The following is a 22588-nucleotide window of genomic DNA, read 5'->3' as shown; positions in this document are numbered from 1 at the left end:
TGGTTGTGACTTGACGGCTGTGCGGTACGGGGGGTGAACTAAGTTGAGAGAATACGGTGTTTTAGAGTGGCAGGATGGAATGTGGTGGTCCACCCTTAATGGGCTGAGGGATGGGTGAATGTAATGTCTGTGGGGTAATCTGTGTGCTTAGGGCTGAGGGAGGGGTGTGAATTATGGCCTATGAGGGACCCATGGGTTGATTTACCGGGCTAAGGGCAGAGTAGTAAACTGCAGTGCCTGAGGGAATAGTTTTTTTTAATGGCATGATGGCATGGGTTATTATGTGGTTGAGGCCCATTGGGTATATTAATGAGTTCAGGTCATGGGATGAGCTACATGCTGTTGGGAGTGGGAATTATTAATGGAACGGAAGGGGTTAATTAAAAGGCTCAGGAATCTGTGTAATTATGTGCTCAGGGAATGGGTAAATGAAGGCATGAGGAAATAGATTAATTAATGGCTTAGGGAATGGGTGACATAATGGTCAAGGGCAATGGCTCCATATGGCAGTAGGGATGGATGAACTAATGGCTAAGAGAATGGGTTTTTTAGGCATGAGGGAATTGGTGTATTTAATGGCAGAGGGAAGAGGTGAATTAATGGCTGAGTGAATGTGTCAAGTATGACTTAGGGAATGAGTGTATTAATGGCTGAAGGAATAAGTGAGTTAATGACTCAGGGTTGGGTGATTATGTGAGGGATGCTGAATTAATGGTGGAGAGAATGCCTAATTAATGTCTCAGGGATTGTCTCAATTATCATGGCTGAGGAAATGGGTGAATTAATGGATGTGGGAATGTATGTATTAAGTGCCTGAGGGAATTGGTGTGTATCAAAGGCTGAGGGAATGGCTTTAAATATGGCTGAGTATTAGAGGCTAACGGAAAGTGTGATTGAGTCCTGAAGGCCTGGGTATATTAGGGATGAGGCACTGGATAAACTAATGGCTCCGGGACCTGTGAACTAATGATTGCGGGTAACAGTGAACTAATGGTTGAGCAAATGTGTTTATAAATGGAACCGGGAACGGGTGTGCTTCATGGGCCAGAGGGCATGGGTGGACTAATTTGCTAAGAGAATGGGTGTATTAGGCATTAGGGAATCGGTGTATTAAGGTTGCAGAATAGGTGAATTATGGCTGAGGGCATGTGTTGAAGTATGACTAAAGGAATGAGTATATTAGTGGCTGCAGGAATAGGTGAGTTAATGACTTAGAGATGGTGAATTCATGGCTGAGAGAATGCCTGAAATTAATGGCTGAGAGAAAAGGTGAATTAATGGATACGGGACTGGGGGTGAACTTAATGGACGTGGGAATGCGTGTCATTATTAAATAGGTGAGGGAATGGTGTACCAAGGCTGAGAGATTGGCTGTTTAATGCTGAGTGACTAGCTGATTAATGTCTGGATGAATGTGCATTAGTGACCTAGGTTATGGGTTTATGAGTGGCTGAGGGAATGGGTTGCCGGAGTGTATGATTTTAAATGAAATTGAGAGGGACTTGCCCTGACAGTCCAGTGTTTAAGACTTCGCCTTCCACTGCGGGGGTGGTGGGTTTGAAATCTGGTCGGGGAGTAAGATCCCACCTGCCTCGTGGCCACACACCAAAACATAAAGCAGACAATATTGGTCGCAGTTTAAAAGGAACCTAAAAATGGCATCATCAAAAAAAAAATTTTAAACATAAATAAAAAATGTAATGGAGTGTGTGTATTAATTGCTAAGGAAGGAATTGGCTGAATTAATGGCCGAGAAGAAAAGTTGGAATTAGTGCTGAGAGAGTGGGTGCATTGAAGGCCTAGTAAATGGTATATTAGTGGTTGAGGGATGATGAACTAATGGCAAGAGTATGTGGTGAATTAATGCCTGAAAGGACTGGGTGATTAGTGGATTCAGTATGGGGTGAACTAAGGCGGAAGAATGGGTTAATTAATGGTAGAGGGAATGGGTAAATTAATGGCTGAGGAATGGATGAATTAATGGCCTAGGGATGGGTGTAATTAACAGACGGGTCTGGGTGAATTCATGGATTGAGGAGTGTGTGTCTTAATGGTTTAAGGGAATTGCTGTATCAAAGTCTCTGAGAATGGCTGAATCAATGGCTGAGGATTGGCTGTATTAATGACTTGACCAGCGGGTAAATTTAATACCCTGAGAAACTGGGTGCATTATGGCCGAAGATGTGGGTGTATTTGTGGCTGAGAGAATGGGGGGAATGCTGAAGAAATATTTTTAATTAATGGCCGAGAGAATGTCTAGGGCTTGGCTGAATTAATGGGTGAGAGAATGGGTGCTTTAGTCACCTAGATATGGTGTTTAGCTGTTTGAGGGAATGGTGAACTAATTTCTTAAGAAAGATGGACGAATTAGCTTATGGAATGGCTGAACTAATGGCGATGTAATAGGTGAATTATGCTTGGAGGACCTAGGTTCATAGTTGCTTAGAGAATGACTGACTTAATGGCAGAAAAAATGGGTGAATGAATGACTTACGGAAATGTTGGGATTAGTGGCTGAGCGGATGGATGAATTAATAGCTGAAGGCAAGTTTGTGTTAGGCCTGAGGGTATGCATTAATAATGCCAACGGAAGGAAGTGAGTGTATTAATGGCTGACAAGGGAATAGATGAATTAATGGCTGAAGGAATGGGTGTATTAATGCAGAAGGGAAATGGGTATATTATAGATAAGGGGAGAGGTGTATTAATATGCTCAGGGATGGGTGTATTAAGCCAGGGAATAGGTGAATTAAGATGGGTTGAAGGATGGGTAACTAATGCTGAGAAGAATGGATAAACTAAATGCTGAGGTAGTAATGAAACTAATTCCTAAGTTAAAACTAGTGAATTAATGGCTGAGGGAATGAATGAATGAATGGCTGCAGGAGGTGTATTAGTGGCTTCACGATGGGAAAAAAAAACAAAAACAAACAAAAAAACTTAAATACCTTCATTTCAAAAGGAACTGTATATAGTGATCATAAATAAAGAGAAATGTTTATAAGCAAAAGTTAAGTAGAAATATATATCTAATAAAACTAAAAATTACTATATTCTGGATGGCTAGTTTCAGGCCTGTGTGTCTCTGTCTTAGGGAAAATTAACAAATGTCAGAGAGGTGGTAAAGACAAAGTAACACCACACGCTGGAATGGATCAGAGGGCTGAAGGAGAGAAAAATGAAATGGAGTTACTGTGAGACCTTCGTGCAAATCTGAAAAGGCATCCTTTCCTCAAGACACTTTGCCACCACCTGCTGGGAATTTTTCATAATAAAAATACAAGACAAAGTGTACAAAGTAACTGTCACCCCTCAGGTGTGCCCTTGTGCAGTGCACAACCTGCCCAACCATCCGCAGCAGCCTGGTGTACCACGCATGCTATTTAATGCCCCCCACCCACCCCCAGCCCTGCCCCAAATACCCCATACCCTTTGGCAAATCTCTCTCTCAGGCACAGAGGCAGCCCAGAGGGGAGGGAAGAGACCATGGCTTACATGAGCTCTTGTGTTCTCTACTTCGCTGCCTCCTCCGTCCCATTGTGGTCCGGGGGCTCATGGGCTGGGATCCGCGAGGAAGGGTGCTGGGATTGGTGCAGGGAAAGGCGTGGTTCACGGTCGGCGAGGAAAAGGGAGATGAGGACAAGGCTGGGGGAGATGAGAGCACAGAACCATGAGCCCCAGCAGAGCCCTTCACCCTGCCTCAGGGAGACACAGGGATGCCTTCCCCCCTCCACCATGCTCGCTGTGTGACCTCTGTGAGCCAGTCTCTCCCACTCTGGGCCTCAAAGCTTGCAGGGTTTTCACAGACCTGGTGAAACCCAGCTGCCAGACAGGGGCCCATCTCGTCACTAATGTGTGAGGTGATGCTGCGAGGACCCCTGACTTCTCTGAGTCTTGGCTTCCTTCCCTATAAAGCAGGCTCCAGCCCCTCCCTAGGAATAGGGGAGAGTGACAGCGGGGAGGGCACTTTACATCGGCTCTGGTCCTGGCTGGCAGGGGTGGCCCAGGTGGGTGTCCTGCAGTGGCCGGGCCGGGGGCTGTGGCAGGAGGGCACGCAGGGGTCCCAGCGATGTGGCTGCTCGCTCCTCTGCACCTTCACTGTGACGGAGAAAAAGGAGAGACAGACGTTGGGGGCTGAGCAGGTCTGGATCACCACACCCCTGAAGGATGAGCTCCTGTCCGCACAATGAGGGGAGGAGAGCAGGAAGAGAAGATCCAGAGTTTCCCAAGCCAAGCCAGGCATTCGAGATTTTGCCCGCACGTCCTGGATGCCCACCGTGTGCCGGGCACTGTGCTCAGGGCTCAGCCCGAGAGGCAGGGACAGGAGAGGGAAAGCTGGCTCAGATCAAGGCCCACAGCTGGGAGGTGCTGGAGGAGCAGGACGTGAACCAGGCTGACTGGCTTTGGAGCTCAAGAACTGACCGGTCAGCTCCGAGGAGTGCAGTTTGCAGACGGTGACCAACTGCAGCACCTTCGGAGTCTGCCGCAGTGCTGCAGCCTGGGCCGGGGGCTGGGCACGCAGGGCACCAGGGCCTGGCATTTCTGCCCCGCGCGGGGCTCTCGGGTGCCACCTGGGTCCCTGTTGGGTTGGCCCAGGCCTGCCCGGACCTGCATCGCAGTCTGAGGCTGTTCCCGCTTCCTCCCCTCCACCGTCCACAGGCATCAACCCCAGCGAACTCTTTACTCCAGCTAAGCACCTGCTTCCCAGGGGACCCCGCAGACCCTCTACCAGATCCTGCCCCCCTCACATCCCCAGCATCCCCCTCCTACCCACTGCCCCAGGCCCTGTACTGGTTCTTCCTTCTGCTGCAGGACTTGTGGGGGGATGTCCAGCCTGGTGCAACATGTTCTTGGAGGGATGGGTGAGGTCCCGGTGATCTCAGCCCACAGACTCTGCCTCCCTGTTTGGTGACTCCAACCCCACCCGGGGGCTGGGCCACCTCTGGGGCCAGCAGCCGGGTCCAATCCTGGCTCCATCACTGACCAGCTGTGGGACTGGAATAAGTCACTTAGCCCCCCTGTGCCTCATTGTCACATCTGTAAAATGGGACAAAGACAGTGGCTACTTCCTAGGGAAGCTGGGAGGGTCAGAATGAGTTAGCACGTGTGACGTGCTTACAGCAGTGCTGGGTGCTTAGCAGAGGCTTATTCAGTGAGAGCCAGGGGCACTGTCAGCAGCTGTGTGCTCTCGGAAGGACCTGCCCTGATGGGCGCCTCAGCGCCCCTGTACCAACCTTGTAGACTTGTCATGTGGGTGAACCCACATGACCCGTGAGAAGCCCAGGCACCACAGCAGCGGGTAGGGGAACAGAGGACGGGACTTCAAGCCCCAAAGCCTCCTCCATCAGCCCCTGCTGTGGCTTGTCAGGGTCTTTACCGACCCTGGCAGAGACCAGAGATACCGGTCCCCACACATCTGATCTGCAGAATTTTTCTCTTCTGGAAGATTGGGCTTGCAAAGGGTGGGGCAGGCAGACTCCATCCTCGCCCCCCTCCCCCACTCTGCCCCAAGGGCTGGAATTCACAGCCTGACCACCTTGACCAAGCCTGTGTACTCAGGGTCCTGACGCCTATTTACAGATGAGGCAGCTGAGGCTCAGAGAGGCAAAGCACCTGTCCAGCTGTTAGGGACGAAGCTGGGATGTGAACTCGAAACCCAAGGGTTAGGCTGCTCGAAGCACTTGCCTGCCCTGAGCAGGAGGCTGCCTTCCTCTGACCACCCTCCAGCCTGCCCCAGGCCCCCACTCTGCCCTCTGGGACCCTAGACCATCTGCTCCCTCTGCTCTTAGAACTGCCCAGCGCCTAGGTCCCTGGTCCAAGCTGGGAGCCCCGACTCCTCGCAGGGGTGGCTCTAGGCCCTCCCTGACTGCTTGGCTGCCTCCTCTGGACCTGCCGAGGGCCCTGAGCTGAGTCCAGGGTCCAAACTCTGAGTAGCACAGGGCACAGAAGACTGTCCCCTCCCTTGTTCTAGCCCTTATACTTCTATTAATGTAACCAGTGATGGAACTAGCTTTTGGGCCATCCATGCCAGCAAGCTGTCAAATCAAACACCCAAGTTGTTTATCCGTCCCACCTCCCCACCCTTAGCTGCTGCACTTGACAGTTCGAGCTTCCCTGTGGGAATGGACATTTGTTCCAGTAAATTTTAGCCTGCCCAGGGCTTTGGTCCATTAGCCTTCAGGTTTGAGCTCTGAGGTCTGCCAAGGGGACCCACCTGCCTCTGAGGGCTTCAGGGGCCGCCGACTCTGGGGCGCAGGTAGGATCTCCAGCCGCACTTTCTCCGACACGCTAGCCAGGAGCTTGGTGGCTTCAAGCAGCGAGCAGTGTTCAGTGCTGGTGCCATCGATGGACAGGATGCGGTCTCCGGCATGCAGGGCCCCACTCCTGGCCAGGTCAGGGAGCAAAGGGGGAGGCTGGTCCAGCCGGACAGAGCTCTGGGCAGCTCTCCCCCTGCAGCCCCCACGCCGTGGCAGCTCTCAGTGGGTGCCCACCTGTCCACCACACTGGCCGGCTTGATGCGGTCGATGGTGATGACTGGATTGTTCCGGTGGGAGCCGGTGGTGAGCGAGATCCCCAAGGTGGACCCTGGTGTCTTGGTTATTTCCACTATCAAGGGCCCTGAAGCGTTGGCCACTGTGTCTGGTAAGTGGAAGGAAAGAAGAGTTTGAGATGCAAATACTGAGCACCTTTCTCCATCTCGACTTAACCCTCACTGCCAGGGAGGGATCACTGCACCCACTTTACAGACAAGAAAACTGAGGTGCATGGAGGCAAAGACCTCGTCCAAGGTCACACAGCCACTCAGAAGCAGATGAGGGGTAGGAATTCAGGTCTCAGGGGCTCTGAGCCCAGGCCTTTGCTGGACAATACTAATTTGCTCGCATATATTCGAGAGCCGACTGAATACACGGAACTGTGGGTTTCACTACGAGCCTTCCGCCTTTCAGAAAACGGCATCCCATTCACCCACTCAGTGGCTGGAAAACAAAACCCGGCGCCTCCTACTCTCACTCCCACCCCCACGTCCAAACATCAGCAAACCAGGCCAGTGGACCTTCATTGTACTTCCTGAATCTGACCCCGTCTATCCCCCAGCTCAACCCCTGGTCCAGCCACCATCACCCTTCTCTCACCTGGACAGCTGCAGATTAGAGGGCATCACACAGCCTTCCCATCTCTCTCCCTGATTTTTTTACACACTTATCGTCATCTGACACACTCTATATGTGATTTATTCCATCTATTGTCCGTCTCTCCCCACCAGAATCTCAGCCCCATGCGAATGGAGACCTCATCTGTGTTGTTCTCAGGTGGATCCCCAGTGCAACAAACAACGCCTGGCAGAGTATTACTACCCAGAGAGGCTCAGAGAGGCTGTGACTGGGCCAAGGTCACACAGCCTTTGCAGTGGTGAGGATCTGTACCCGCTACCCCCTTCTCTCTATCCCTGGGCCTCTTCCTGCTCCAACCCTAGCCCTTAGGCCCCCCAACTCACCTGGAATGGCCACATCATACTCCACCTGGAAGAGTGCCTCGTGGCTGCACTGCCGCAGGGTGGCCAGAGCAGTGGCGTGGCTGGCCCCATGCAGCAGGATCCCGTCAACGCTGAGTAGCCTGTCCCCCACCTTCAAGGAGCCCTCCCTGCGGGGAAGGGCCCGGTCAGTCAGCCTCGCCCAGCGCGAGCCAGAGAACAGAGGGAGGGCAGGGAGCGGGTGAAGGAGAAAGGGACAGAGCGGATGAGGGAAGGAATGCACATGTGGGTGAAAGAACCAGGGAGGTTATGTGGAAGCAGCTGAATAACTGAAGCGGGCACTGAAGATGGGGGTCGGGTCAGCTCCGACCCCTCCCAGAGGCGCTTAATAAATTCAGTCCCAGCTCAGCCCTCCAGCGTGAGCTGGGGATGCCCTTCGAGGTCACCACCAGGGCCCCAACAGGGTCCCAGCCCTGCCGGGCCACTCAGCATCAGGGGCGGGCAGTCTGGAGGCTTCGAGCTGCCAGCACAGCGGTCCCTGCCCAGGTCCCCACCCTGGTTCTCAGCAGTGATTCTGGGCTGGTGAGAAACATGCCTGGGAAGGAATTCCACTGGGCCCCAGGGGAGGGGCCTGACGGGGTTCACCTTGGTTTGGGTCACATCCCAGCTCTGGAATGCCTGCCCAAACAGGTGGCCAAAGCTATTCTGGGAGGTTCTATGAATAACTCATCACAGACCCGTCCCAAGGTCAGGTTTAGATTTCTGACAAGGCCTTTCCAGGCGTTTCTTAAAATGGCCAGGAATCTCCTGCCGGGAGGTCATGGGGTCAGGAGTTGGAAGCTGGGTGTGTTCCTACTCCACACTCTCTCCTCCTTGCGCTTCTGAGCTTCTGAGTGGGGCTCAGGCAGGGCCAGGCTGGCAGCGCAGCCAGGACTGGGGAAGCTGCGTCACAGAGGACCACAGTGACGCTGGTCACCATGCCCCACACTTCCTTCACAGCAGCTCTTAGGGGCTGCACTATTGGACCCACTCCACAGACAGGAAAATGAAGGCCAGGGAAGGGGTAATATGACACTAAAGCTCACTCTCCGTCCCCATCCCACCCCCCTGCCCCCCACCCCCACCCCGAGACAGCAGGACCTTGAGGAAGAAAGGTTGGGGGAAGCTCTCATTTGGGGTTTAGTGCTGGCTCCACCAATAATCCACTGAGCGACTCTGGGCAGGGGTGTCCCCTGTCTGGACCTCAGTTTGCTCATCTGGAGAATGTGTATGATGTCCCTTCTGCCTTCTTCCTAGGGGAGCTGGGGGAGGGCAGCGCAGGGTGAGGCTGTAAGCTGCATCCCGGCTCAGGCTCACCTGTCGGCAGGGCCGCCGGGCCGCACGTAGGTCAGGACGAGCGGCCGGGACTTGTGCCCGTCTTCATGGGCACCTCCTGGACAGAATTCAACAGTCATCTATCCACTCCCTCCCTGGCGCCCGGAGGCCCCAACCCAGACCTTAAGCAGGCTTCCTTAATTAAATCTGCTTGAGGACTCTGTCCTTGCTTTTCATAGTCCCTCCTATGAGATATCAACTGTAAATCCCACCCAGAGTTTGGACAAAAAGTAGGGAATAGGACCAAAGTCCTCTCTCTGTTAAACAGCTTGCTTCCTTTCCTGCGACCTCATCCTATTTCCCTTTTTCCTCTGGTTGCTAGGCAGCTCCAAACTTCATTTTCTGTTACAACTTTTCCCTCTCACTCCCCCCAGTCATTTGTTGCTTGGCGAATTTTTCCATTTAATACTTGATTTTAATGGTTGCTTGGCCACTTTGTTGCTTGGCCAATTTTTCCGTTTAATACTTGATTTTAATGGTTCTTAAAAGTCAGAAGGAAGATTATACATGTAGGTAATTCATTAGAGCAACATACAACATACATAGAATTGGCATTAGCCTTCCCGTCCCTTGACCCCAAAGGTGACTCTTACACTGACCTCTGAGGACAAAGCCAAAGCTATTGCCCTCCTTGTAGAGGGAGACATCCACTGTCTTTGAAACGATCCCTGGGTTGTTCTCAGGGGCTGGGGAGAAATGGAGGACTCCTTGAGTCCTTCAGTTGCATCACCAAGCTGGCAGATGTCCCCAAAGCTCATTCCAGGAGAGTTGGGTGACCAGTCAAAGACATTACAGGAAGGGTAAATTCCCCTTGCCCCATTTTACAGGTAGGACAAGTGAAGCTTAGATGCACCCTCTTCCCTAAAACCCACTCAGTCCACCACTTAGAGAGGTGAAAGGGCCGGCCCATGCTCCCACAGAGATAACAGCAGAACTCAGGCTTGAGTCCATGGCTCACAGTCTTAGGCCAGAGATGAATTCCAGACAGTTACTCAATTTTCAAGACTTCAGACCAACTTTGAAAATTCAGAGCTAGGCTAAACCCTAGGCCACCGTACTCAGTGCAGCATGGGAGGGCGGGGAACAATTTATTCAGCGACATTCCTAAAACCTTCCCTCCTAAAGGAGAAGCATCTGGAAACTAAATATGCAGGATGACAAGGGGTTATAAGCAGGTCCCTACCACCTCCTGGTGACAGCGTACCACAGTTGTAGGCAAGGCCCCAGGTGCAGCATGGGTGTTTGTGGCCAGTCTCCAGGACCAGCCCACCCCAGCTGGCATGATCCCCGCCCACCACCCAGGTGTTGGCAAGGAGGCAGCTTTGTCCACCCATGACCAAGGCAGTGGAGAAAGTTCCCGGTCCAAGGGCACCCACCGGGCGGGGGCAGCTCATACTCCACCTCCAGCACCACACGCTCTCCCACATTCTTGAGCAGAGTGATGATCTCATCGTGGCGGAGCCTGGTCAAGTGGATCCCGTTCACTGACCGAATGTAGTCGCCCACATTCAGCAGGTCACTCCTGGGAGAAAGGAGGCCAGAGCACACGCGTGGTAACAGGTGCTGGCATTTCATGTCCCCCCTCCCACTGAATCCTTATGGTCTCTGGATCCCCATTTTACGGATGGGCAAGCTGAGGCTCAGAGAGGTCAGACATGTCCAGGGTCAGACAGCGAGTGAGTTAGGAGAGTGGGGATTCTAACCTAGACCTGCCTGACACCCAGGCCAGCTTTTCCCCTCATGCTGGTCTGCCCGCTTTCCCTCCTGCTGAGGTGTCACCCTCATAGTTATAGCTCTAACCAGCCCGAGACAGCCCCCAGAGTGGCCAGATCATCACCTCCTTTGCTATTCCTTAATGCTCTTCCTGGGCCCAGAGGGGCAGTGATAGAGAGGCTAACTCCTAGGTTTCATGGAACTCATGGTCCAAGGGACCCCAGAGGTAAAATAATAGGTGCAGGCAGTGTGTGCAGAAGTGGCACACAGGGCTGTGCCAGCAGAGCCGAACGCCTCCTCAGCCTGGGGTGCTGGGGGCTTCCCAGAGGCAGTGTGTGGGGATGAACAGGATGCAAAGGCCTGGAGGGCCCGAGAGCGGTGAGCATGGGATGCTGTGGCCGAGCTGAGTCACCTCTGGTGTAAAGGGAAAGAAGCAGCCGGGGCCTAGAATCCCAGCCTCCACTGGGGGCCTTCCCTCCACAGACACCAAGCTCTTAGGTGCTCCAGGAAACAGCTGTCTGATTGCTCTGCCGAAGGCCCTAGTACCCTCCTCCACTGCCCCCTGGCCCCCTTCCTGCTGCCCCCACTGAGCCCACTTCTCACCTGGCTGCGAGCCCCCCAGGCCTCAGGTTGGAGACCCTGGGCTTCCCATCCTTGTCGGTGCCACCCGAGATGGTCAGGCCCAGCGTGCTGCCTTCCTTCTTGGTCAGCTCCACAATGGTGACCCCTCGGAACTCCTCTGCCGACAGATAGGGGGTGAGTGGGCAGCGTGGGGGCAATTCTAGGCCCCCAGCTCCAGGACAAGTGAGGCCAATACTTGGTAAGTCCCCTCAGTACCCTTGGCTGCCTGACACTGGGTGAAATCATGTCCTTCTTATGAAGGAGGATCAGAGAGGTTAAGTGACTAGTCTAAGGTCACAAAGTGAGTTAGCTGCAGAGCCGATGCTGTCTGACCCCCACCTGGAGCTCTCTGTGCTCCAGGACAGAGAAGGGGAAGGAGAGGAGGCTGGTTACCTGGAATGCTCTGCCTGCGGCACGCCAGAGCCACATCAGCCCCTCCTGCGTCCTTGCCTCCTTTGGAGTAAGGCCCATCGTCTGCAGGAGAGAAAGAGAGGAAAGGCCCTGAGTTCCGCTGTCATTTCCATCAGGCAAAGCCCTCCTGCCTTGGGAATCTTCTGCTTCGTGGATGTGGCCTGTTAGAGGGGCTCCTTCCTGCCACCAGCTCCACCTGGGTCTCCGCTGGGGGAGCCTCATGGCTTCTCCCCGCAAGGGCAACTCTGTCTGTGCTCTTGAGTAACGCTCTTTGGAGCACCCACCACAGACTGGGCTCTGCGTGACGGTCCAGTGATTAACCATCTCCACAACTATCATTCCACGTATACAGAAAGAAGCTGAGGCTCAGAGAGGGACAACTCGTGCCCACGGTCACACAACCCTTGGCCACGACAGCCTCTGCTAATAGCCAGGACCAGACCCCAGGCGCCTCTGCCCACCCTGACCCATGCTCCCTTGACCAGGTTCTTTTTGCCACATTCCTTCTCCAAGTCCCTTCTCAGCCCTGGACTGAGATGGGTAAGGTCAACTGGCAAACCGTCAAGCGGGCCGGCTCTCCCACGCTGCCTCTGGGGCCACCCCTGCCCCTCCAGGCACCTGTACACCTCCCCAGACTTCTTCTGCTGTCTCAGGCCTCACCCAAGCCTACACCCCGCCCCCCTCCCCGCTCTTCCCCCACCCCCATTCACCATTCGCCAGCTTTGGGCAGGCCACTCCCTCCCCAGCCCCCTGGCCACAGCAAGCCCTCACTCACAGGACTGTCCCCCTCCTCACTCTTCAGAGGAGGGGGAGAGAGGGGGCTAGGGAGCAACTCAGCCCCAGCGGCAGGCAGAAGCCTCTTATCCCATCCCAGCCACATCCTTTTCATGAGGTGGGGAGGGGCTCAGATTAGCGTTCAGCCAGAGGTGGTGTCAACCTGGGTCAAGATCAGGACACAGCCTGGCCAAGGTCCGGGCTCAGTCAGAACCAGAAATCTACAACCTACAATCTACAGCAGGTTTCTCAACCTCGGCACTATTGACATTTTTTTTTGCTGGATTGCTGTACGATGTTTAGCAGCATCCCTGCCCTCTAACCACTAGATGACAGTAGCATCCCACCCCGGTCACCACACTAAAAATGACTCTAGACAACCCACATGTGCCCTAGGGGGAGCAATACTGTCGCCCCCAACCCCGCCCTGCCCCTCACTGAGAATCACTGCTTTAGAGTCAAGGGTGGGGCTCAGGCTGGGTCGGGGTCAGGTTCAGCTTGGGGTCAAGGCTGTAGCTCAACCTGGGTCCAAGGAAGCCTGAGAAGCTTCACCACCTGCAGCTCTAACCATTGAGAAATGGCTTCTCCAGACCAGGGATAGGTTCCCTTAGCTTTGCCAGAAGGTGGGAAATAACGAATCATTTCCAGAGCCCCGGGAATTGGCCCCCAGCAGCTTTGCTCACCTCCCCCACCCCCAGGCCCTGTGTTCACATCCACCCCACGGATTCAGGCAACACCCCATTAAGTATAAAGCCTCCTATTACGGTTCCCTAATTTGCACTTCATTTAGATTCAACAAGACGTTTCTGAGCTAATAAAATTAAAAAGACTGGGTTCTATCAACTGTGTGACAGTGAACATCTCTGGTATTTCATGTGGGCAATTCTGGAATTAAAATCTGTCTTATCCCATGCAAATTAGACTCTGCCACTGGAAAATCCTTCTCTCCCGGGCTGTCCTGGGAAGACCAGAGATAAGCTTGCTGGCTCCAAGTTTAGGAGTCTGGAGGTGGGGGAGGGGGAAGATTATCTCCTACGGACAAGAAAGCAGAGAATCAAGTTTGCCAAATTCAGAGCCGTAGAATCCCAAAGAATGGAGCGGAACAGCGGTGGGTTAACGCCGATGCTGAAGCAGAGGGAACACCCATTTCCTGCGGTGTCTCTGTGGTGTGTCTTCAACACTACCTCTCTGCCCTTTCCTCATCCCAATATTCAAATTTTGATCCAGTGAATGACACGGTGCCAAACTGGGCTGCGATGGCACACTTGGCACAGCTGAGATGTGGGGGTCTGCTGCCTTTGGGCTCAGCTGTCAGACAGGCCTGACTGTGTGATGATGCAAACCAAGACTCATACAACTGTGCGCAGAGTCAGTGGGCAATAAGTGAGGACTTGAGAGACTCTTCTGTAGAGAACGCACGTGCATTTTAGGGTGTGGCCTTGATGACCTCTCTCGGCGGTGGAGGCCACTCAGGATAGCTGATGGCCAGATACGGGGCTTCTGGATATCTAAGACCCCTGCCACATTCAGAGAGGCACCCAGAAGGAATGCCACAATGTCTGCTGATGCTTGTTCAGAGGGGACAGTGCCCACTCTCACAAACATCCTCGGGTCAGCGGGAAACAGGCAGCATTCAAACCAAGAACCAAGGCAAGGACAGAATTCCTAGTTAACCGTGTGACTTGAGTCTCTATTTCTTTATCTGTAAAACGGGGGTGTCTCCCTCTATCGCTGGCTCCAACCAGCCCAGGCATGAGAATTTGAGGGAATTATTTTATTTATAGAAAACCCCAGGAGGGTTCGGACCCCAGTCCTCCTCCCTCGGAGAACATGCCTGCTCTCTCCCGCTCTCTCTCTATTTTTTGTTCTGGGACCTGGTAATTATATGCTTATAGATGAAGGCTTTTCAAAAACATCTTTCCCACCAATTTTCAGCTGGAAAAGTGCACAAAAAACAGAGATATTTTTATCCGAGTGTTTTTCCTGTCTCCTCCTTCCAGCAATGGGCAATTATGAGCTTTTTCCTTCAGTCAATCTGTCCTGTAAGAACTCGCTTCAGAGGGAAATTCATTTCGCAGCAATACAAGACCAGCCGGCAGACTCAGGCTGGGCAAGTCGGGGGAGCAGGAGGGAGAGACACCGTGCTGAGCACAGACCGCACACCTGGTCCCTGGCCCCCAAGCTGCAGCCCGGGTGGATGGGTTTCTTTTTTATTTTATTTCTCCTGAAAGCATTGCTAATTTGCCTTCATTATCTCCGTTTCTCTGGAGCCCCAGGGAGCCACTGAGCTTTGAGAAAGGGAACAAGGAAGTCAGCCCTTGGCCAGGCTGCCTTTGTCAGCGTCCCGCCTAAGCAGGACAGGGGCTTGGGAAGCGGGGGCTGGGGAGGGCTGTCGATAGGGGCGTGACTGATGCCTGGCTCTGCGGGCCTCCAGGAGGGAGCGTTCACTATCAGAGAGGGGCTACTGGGAAAACCAATGCCCGGAGGCTCAACTTGGGCTGAAGAGAAAATAACCGCTTGACAGAAAGCCAGCAGCAGGGCCAGCCGGCCCGAGTGCCCCTGGGGAGAAGGGGGCCCCCAGTCGCCCCTGGGTCCAACCACGACTGCACACAGCGGCCCATTGCTGATTGCACTCCGACAAGTGATCGGCCAATCCTGGATGGGTCGGCCCCACCTCCGAAGGCATCGCTGGCTCGATGGAAAGGGTAGGATGGGCTTTGGATCCTAAATCTGCTGCCGACCGGCTAAGGGATCTGGGACAAGTCGCTTCTCCTCTCTGAGCCTCGGCACAGTAGGGGAGCCAGTGCCCACCTCATGGGTTGGTGGGAGGCATCAGCAAGGTTATGTGGTACACAGAGCCAGGACACATGGAAGTTCTCTCCCTGGCCCTTTTACTCACCTCGTTAGAAAGATTTTCCTATTAGTAATGGTAACAACTCCTCCTGATTAAGTGCCAGGTGCTGTGCTAGGTGCTTCACAAGCTTTGTCTCATGTATCCCCATCACCTTCTGAGGTGGGATGATCGTTATTTCCATTTCACAGATGGTGGAGCTGAGGCACGGGCAGGTTAGGCGACTTCCCATTGTAAGGGGCAGGGTCAGGATTTGAACCCAGGCCATACTCTAAGAAATTTTAAATTACTACCACTTTATCCTCATGATAATCTTATGTGGTGGGTGTCATGATCATCCCCACATTATAGATGAGGAAACTGAGGCACAGAGAGGTGGTTAAGGGAACTGCCTAGGGTCACACAGCTCCTAAGCGGCAGAGCCATGGGCCCCTCCTGCCTTCTCCCCTCACCCCATGACAGTCCTGGGGGGACTCGGGTAATGCCTGTGGCCCTCCTGGCAGCAGCCCCGGCTCCTTTGGGCACTCCTGACCCACTGAATGATCGCCCTCTGGCCATGGCAGGCTGGACCACGTCAGACAGCTGGATGGAGAAGCATCAAAGCCGGTGGCAGGCTGACCTCAGAGTGACAGCCCCGATTTCTGTAGCTGACAGGCCTCCCCAGAAGCCGTGAAGAGACCGGCTCGGCCACGGGGTGACCCTTGCTCTGTTCAATGCATGTTTTTAAGGGAAACAAAAAGAAATATATCAATAGATTTAAAAAGCAGATGCCTGCTTCACTTGGTGCCAAGGACTGAAAAAAAAAAAAAAAGACTGACAAAGGAGCCCAGGGCTTGGCCCGCCCAGTGCCAGGACCACTCCAAGCACTTGACCGGCACTGACATGTTTAACTCTTCTGCGAGCTCACTAACAATCCCATTTTACAGACAAGGAGACTGAAGCCCAGACAGGCCACTCAGCTGGGGAGCTGCAGAAGACAGACTGGAATTGGTCTGTCTGGCCCCCAGCAGACCACATCCTTAATCCTCAGCTCTGCTCTCTCCCTCCAAACACAAGGGCAACAGACCCCAAAAGAGGGGCGCCCAGGAGGCCCACGTTAGCGCTCGGGCACCCACAGGCTGGACACGACCAGAGAGGTTGCCAGCCCTGCAATCCCTCTTCCACAAGGCGTGCGGGGCCCCTGGCACTGGGCCCTGAGCCCACGCTTGGGCTGACACCCCCCTCCATGGGACCACGATGGCCCCAATGTCATGTGGGGCGGGGATGCAGGCTCCAGAGGGGCCGTGGCCTTCTGGGTCTGTGCTCTCCCACGTCCCTCTCAAACCCACAAAACTGGGTCACCAGCGGAGCAGTGAGGACTCAGTCCACCCGGCGGAGAATAAAAGCAAACGTTCTCCCCACAACTGACAGTCCCCGGGCCTCCCTGACCTCACCTCCTAATGCTCTCTCCTGGGCTGCCTCCACTCCAGTGCGCTGGTCTCCTCGCCGTTCCACACACCAGACTCAAGCTCACCTCAGGGCCTTTGAACTGGCTGTTTCCTCTGCCAAGATTGCTCCTTCCCAGACACCCACAAAAACCCCTTCCTCACCTCCTTCAGGAACCTGTGGAATCTTCACCTTCTCATCTTTCCCAAGCGGCCTGTTTGAACTTACACCTACACTCCCAACACCTCCAGCACTTCCCATTGCCTTCCTTACCTGGCAGACCTCACTTTTTTTTCTTTTAACTTAGTGATCTTATTTCCTATCTGCCCCTTCCCACTATGATGTCAGCCCTGGGGGGCTGGTTTTTTGCCTGTCTGTTCACTGCTGTTTTTGGCATAGAGAGTCTAGCACACAGTAAATTCTCAGTAAATCATGTGAAATTCAATTCCCACTTACAGATTAGGAGAATGGGGATCAAAGAGGTGGAATGAGTTGTTCAAGGTCGTAGAATCAGGAAGAGGCAGAGATAGGATGCAAACCCAGGCCTCCCTGGGTCTGGAGGCCTTGGCCTCCGTGGTCTGGGAACTGGGGTTTCTCCCACAGCCGTGGCCCTGAGGAGGTCAGGCCTGCCAGAAGATCCAGGTGGTTCTGGTGAGGGCCCCCCGGAGGAGTGGGCAGCTCAGGCCATGGCAGAAGTACCCTCCCACCCACCCCGACACACACACACCCTGTCTGAGCCTTCCCAGGAGCTGGGAACAAAGACCACTTGGTGGCCAGGAGTCAGAGGAGGGTGGACACTGTGGGGCATGGGAGTTTCCTGCCCAAATCTGCTTTCAAGCCTACTGTGCGCCCCAGGCCCAGTCACATCCCTTCCTGCAGGGGCTCAGGGTTAGTGGGGTGAACAAGCCTCCCAGGACCAAGACAGCATGGCCAGGGCATGGGCCTGAGAAAGGACTCGTGCTGGCAGAGTCCATTGGGGAGGAGAAAGGGCCCTGGGCACTGTGCCCCACTGGCCCCAAACCCCAGCCTGGCTCTCCCTGAGGAGCACTGCATGTGGCCTGACTGCTCAGGGTCTCAGCCTGCTCTGTGAAATGTGGAGGGTGCAGGGAGTGGCCACCTGTTGGGGACGTTTGCTGAAACTGTTGGAAACAGGTTCTCTTTCCTTGAGGAGGATCAAGGTGTCTGACCATAAGCTCTAAGGTACTAGGGGCCCTCTGGGAGCCTCAAGGAGAGGAGTCTGCGTGGAAATAAAGCTCACCTAAAAAGAAGCAGAGACCTGGAGTCCTAATCATGTTAACTGAGCACCTGGATCCCACTGTGCCTGAAGCTCCCTCTTTAGACTTTTCTTTAAAAAAGCCTCAGTGTTGACACCAAGTGAGACACGTGTGATCATGAAGCTCTGTGACCTGGGGAGGAGACTAGGGTGGGGGCTGCAGGGGTGAGGGTGGGGGTCAAGGAAGTCATCAGAGAGAGAAAAAGCCAGGGAGATCATGAAGGGCCTTGAATGCCAGGATAAGAAGCTGCGATCAAACCTGAGTTTTAGCAAACTCCCTCCTATAGCAGCATGGAGGGGGTGGGGTGCGGTGGGGGATGAGGGCCAGGAAGGCAGGGAGGAGACTGGGGCTAAGGTCTAGGCAGGCGATGCTGAGGCCTGAGCCTGGGTAGAGGGGGCAGCTCCATGAGGAAGAGGAAGACACCTCCTTGGCGGTGCCCCAGATGAGGTCTCCAGGGCACTGCTGCCCTTGTGGCTCTGACCACTGCAGGACGAGGTGACCCCACTTCCTGGGTCTGATGTTGAGAGGACAGATGTGCCCAAGCCAGGAGGGCAGTGGAGTCGCCAGGAGGGGGCAGGGGCAGACCGCATGGGGTCGAATCCCAGCTGTGCTACTTCTAGCTTTAGCCTTGGACAAGTCACTTAACACCTCTGTGCCTCAGTTTCCCCAACTGTAAAATGGGGAGAATAACAGTGCTGAATACACAGTGGTGTGAGGATTAAATGAGAAAATGCACAGAGAGAGCTCCGAACAGAGCCTGGCACGGAGTAAGGTCTCAACAGCTGTAAGCTACTATTACCAATCACATTATTACGATCTGGGGACCTAGGGGTAATCCTGTCTCTGCCCTCTGCGACAGGCGGGGAGGTGGGAGCCTAAGTTCGCGGGCCCTCGGAAGCATGGTTGGGGGAGCTCTGCTATGAAAGTCATCAGGGGGCCAATCCCGGCTCAGCCACTATGGGCCTTGGTCAGCCACTGGCCCCTCCGAGCCTCAGCTTCCCCATCTGTCTGTCCACTGGGACCACAGTCCCTACCCTTGGAGCTGCTGCAAGGACGTAACACCAGGAGTACATCGACTATGGGAAGGCATTGACAGGACGGCCCAGGACACGGAGTGAAGGGTGACCTAGCCAGCCCCAGAGCCCCTCCCAGGGTCCCAGCCCCAGGCCCACCCAGGAATGTGGCAGCTGAGCAACACCTGTCCCCTCTGCATTCCCAGAGCCTGAGGCTCACCGACCAGACAGCACCACGCCGGGGCCTCTGCCTCTTGCCGTGAGCCCATGTAGAAGCTCCCCGCAAAGCACCCTGACCAGGGAGCCGTCGCCCACAGCTCACGCAGGGGCAGGATGCGTCTCCCTGGGGCACGCCTGAGGCAGGAGCGCTGCCCTCTGGCCGTGCCATGCAGGACAGCCCAGCGGACTCAGTCCCGCAGCCACGGTCAGACAAACAGCCCTTTCCCCTGCCCACCGGCCAGGTGTCCCATGCCTGCCCTCCCTCCAAGCTCTGGGTCTGGGAGTGGCTGTCCCAGGCTTCGCCATCCCAGGCCCCTCTCTGCGTGGCAGTTCCAGAGGGATCAGAGGGTTTGGCCCCGCCACTCTGCCTACTGGTCCCCGTTACTCACCCGCCTCTCCAGGGGTCTCCCGGCTGAGCCCACACAGCATGTCTGCTCTTGTCTCCCCGGTGCCACTGACTCCCTTGGGAGCCAGGGAGGGGCTATGGGAGGGGAGCTCAGAGCTCCCACTGGCTGGGCAAGAGTCCACCCACTGCAGCGGGCGGCTCTCTGCTTAAAGGGGACACGGCCCTTGTCACGGCTGATCCTTGGATGTGGTTCAACACCCCCCCCTCCAGCCTGAGTCTGGGCAGGGGTCTTTGAAGATGGCAGGCCTCCCCCAGAGTCCCCAGGCAGACAGACCCCTGAGGCCAGCTCTGCCCCAACTCGCCCTGGGTCTTTGGTAAACGATTGCCTCCCAGCCCAGACTCAGTTTTTCTACCTGGAAAAGAGGAACAGGGCCTTCCAAACTTTTTTTTTCTTTTTTTAAGTAGCAGATTCCAACAGAGTCTTGCACAGAATTCCCAGGACATAAGCCGGATAAAACGCAGCCGTGGAACAACGCCAGGGTGTGTCTCAGTTTAGAAATCCTTGCACTCGCAGTCCCCTGGGCCCTTCCACTGAAGTTCCAGCTACCTCTCCCAGGCCTCGGTTTCCTTTCCTGTAAGGTGGGACTTGGGGAAGATCAGCCCAGCAGCCTGTTATCCAGAGCATCCCCCAGCTCTGTGGGAAGACAGAGCGAGCTGTGCGTCCCGGGTTGATGGGCAGGGGCAGCTGGTCACAACTCCAGCCCCGGCTGGGCCTCAGCCCGGCACACTCCTAGCTTCCTCCGCACCAGCTCAGGATGACCCTGACGGACACCCAGGGCCCCTCCTCCAGCTCTCTAGCTGCTCCTGCTCTCCACCCACCAGTGCGTGTTGCTACCACCTGAGAGCCAGACACCGCAGAGGTGCTGGGGAGAAGGATGGGCGATAGTGACTCGGGGTGTCAACAGCCTGTACAACTAACGACTTACTGCATCCAGCTGAACGCAGCAGAGAACGAGACAGATAAGGTCCCGGCTCCCATGGAAGCTCTCAGATGCATGGGAACAAGGGGGCTCAAAATCACCTCTGTCCTGCAGCAAATGGGAGGGTGCAGCCCCGTGGTTAAGGACCAGGGACTGCATCTGAGTTTCTTCCTCAGCGGGGATGCCCACCGCAGAGTCCAGCCCACAGTTCCTGGGCTGCCCATGCTGGCTCCTGCCAGCCCCACTAACGGCACATTCAGACAATCCAGGCTCTGAGTATGGGGTGGGGTCACTTGTATGCCTGCGTCCACAGGTCATATTCCTTGCCCCCCTCCCAAGGGTGCCGTCCTCTTTGGATGACTTTAGGTATGTCTCAGGGGCAGGGACCCTTGGGCCAGTAGTGAGGCCAAAGGTCAAAGAGAGATGCAAAGGTCCCAGCCATGGGAGGGATGGTGAGCACTGGGTCAGACTGGGGGGACCTGAACTGGGAGGCGTTTGCTGGGAGAATCGGGCCAGGCAGGAAGGGAATGTAGACTCTCAGTGTGGTCCACGGTGCCCTGCAATGGTCACAACAAGGCTGTTGATGAAGACCCTGACAATCCCCAGGGCACTGAGAGCCACCCTGGAGCAGTCCCAGCTCCATACCAGGCAGAAAGGGACACGGCTCTTAACAGACCCTCGCTCTCTTTCTCCCCATTTACAGCCCCTTCAGGGAGAAGGGCTGTGTGGTGCACAGACCTTTGGAGTTCCGTCCACCCCCTCTCGTAGAAAATATTTGCTCTCTGTACAGACGCATTTAAATGAGCGATTAAGACGGAAGATCCAAAACCTTGCCGTGGTTCTGTCTCTCTCGCTGCTCCTTTGGAATTTACTTTTGTGGACGAGAAGCTCCTGGAAAGGTCATGCCATGGATTATGGGAGAGCTTCCACGCAGCATTTCTCTGAGCACCTGCTGTGCCAGGCAGTGGGGACTCAGACACCAGGAGACAGGCAAGGATCAGCATCTTCCCTCTGTCCTCTGTTCCTGTCAGCCCGCCAAGCACATTTTCACTTCATTCATTTTATCCAAAGGTGGGTTTGGAAGCAACTGTTGCTCCATTCTGGAACAAGGTAGGGTTTAAATAAATATTTGGCACAGAAAGGTTAACTGATTTGCCCAAGGTCACTCAGCTGTAAGTGTGGAGCCAGGTTCACACCTAAGAGGTCTGTTCTTAAAGGCGCTGCTATGTGCCTCTCAAGATAAAGGGGTCTGGGAGTGCAGATGAGGGGCAATCAGCTCTGTCGGGGGTCCACCGAGGAGGTGTTTTTGAGCCTGACTTTGAAGGATGGGAAGGAAGGTGCCATGAACACAGTCCCAAGTGACAAGTGAGGAAGAGACCAGGCAGGAGGTGCAGCTGGAGCCAGGCCACAGGCGGCCTGGCCACACTCGCTCCTCCAGGTGCGGTCTGACGACCAGCAGCAGCAGCAGCATCACCGGCACTGCCGGGGGCTCCTCAGCAATTCCGGCTCCCAGGCCCCACCCGGACCTGCTGAACCAGAAGCTGCATTTTCACCAGCTCCCCAGAGGATGCATACGAAGTTTAAGAAATGCTGTGTTATGGGTTTGGCTTCCATCCTGCAGGCAACGGGAACCACAGATGGTTGCAGAGCAAGGGTGTGAGAGGCTCTGCAAGGACCTCAGACACAGCGTCTCAGAGAGAAGGGAGGAGGGCCTGGGATGAGCAGCAAGAGCCCCCTCTGGGAGCCGAGAGTGGGTGAAGCTGCTGCTGGGCCCTGCTCCAAACACGACCCCTCTCTCCCAATGCGGCCAGACCTTGGGGAAGCAGAGGGAAAGGGGGACAGATTGCTGGGCCTGCACTGTGGCTAGAAGCCAGGTTTGCTAGGGGCCCGGCCTACCAGCAGCTCCTGGTCACAGAGTGTGAGTGTTCTACATTTCCAACACTGTGGATGACAGTGACGGGGGCTGGGCCGCCTGGGGAAGGTGGCGGGGCCACTGAGCTGATAGGCAGCCCCTCCATGGTCAGGAGAGCCCCTGACACCTCCACGTCCTCAGGTTTTATGAGACAACTGAAAGATGGATTGCTGTATGACCTGGGACATGTGTCCAAGCCTCTCT

At 54.8% G+C, this 22588-nt stretch overlaps 1 protein-coding gene across 1 annotated transcript in view; it reads right to left on the bottom strand.

Annotated features, from left to right (window-relative positions):
- GRIP2 (glutamate receptor interacting protein 2) overlaps positions 1 to 19575 on the bottom strand; it is a 159736-nt gene extending 140161 nt beyond the window's left edge. The window contains exons 1-11 of the mRNA XM_029243340.1: positions 19536 to 19575; positions 11573 to 11653; positions 11162 to 11297; positions 10222 to 10367; positions 9445 to 9531; positions 8828 to 8903; positions 7496 to 7641; positions 6492 to 6639; positions 6215 to 6384; positions 3973 to 4098; positions 3496 to 3645 (exon numbers count right to left, since the gene is read on the bottom strand). Of these exons, the coding sequence (XP_029099173.1) occupies positions 3496 to 3645; positions 3973 to 4098; positions 6215 to 6384; positions 6492 to 6639; positions 7496 to 7641; positions 8828 to 8903; positions 9445 to 9531; positions 10222 to 10367; positions 11162 to 11297; positions 11573 to 11653; positions 19536 to 19575 (1306 nt within the window). The remainder of the gene's footprint in view (positions 1 to 3495; positions 3646 to 3972; positions 4099 to 6214; positions 6385 to 6491; positions 6640 to 7495; positions 7642 to 8827; positions 8904 to 9444; positions 9532 to 10221; positions 10368 to 11161; positions 11298 to 11572; positions 11654 to 19535) is intronic.
- Between the last annotated feature and the right edge of the window lie 3013 nt (positions 19576 to 22588).

The sequence above is a fragment of the Monodon monoceros genome, unplaced genomic scaffold, assembly GCF_005190385.1.
Source record: "Monodon monoceros isolate NGI ecotype Baffin Bay Population unplaced genomic scaffold, NGI_Narwhal_1 Super_Scaffold_3, whole genome shotgun sequence".
In the NCBI taxonomy this organism is placed as follows: domain Eukaryota; kingdom Metazoa; phylum Chordata; class Mammalia; order Artiodactyla; family Monodontidae; genus Monodon; species Monodon monoceros.
The sequence above is the reverse complement of the archived record's forward strand: the minus strand, read 5'-3'. Positions and strand labels throughout refer to the sequence as shown.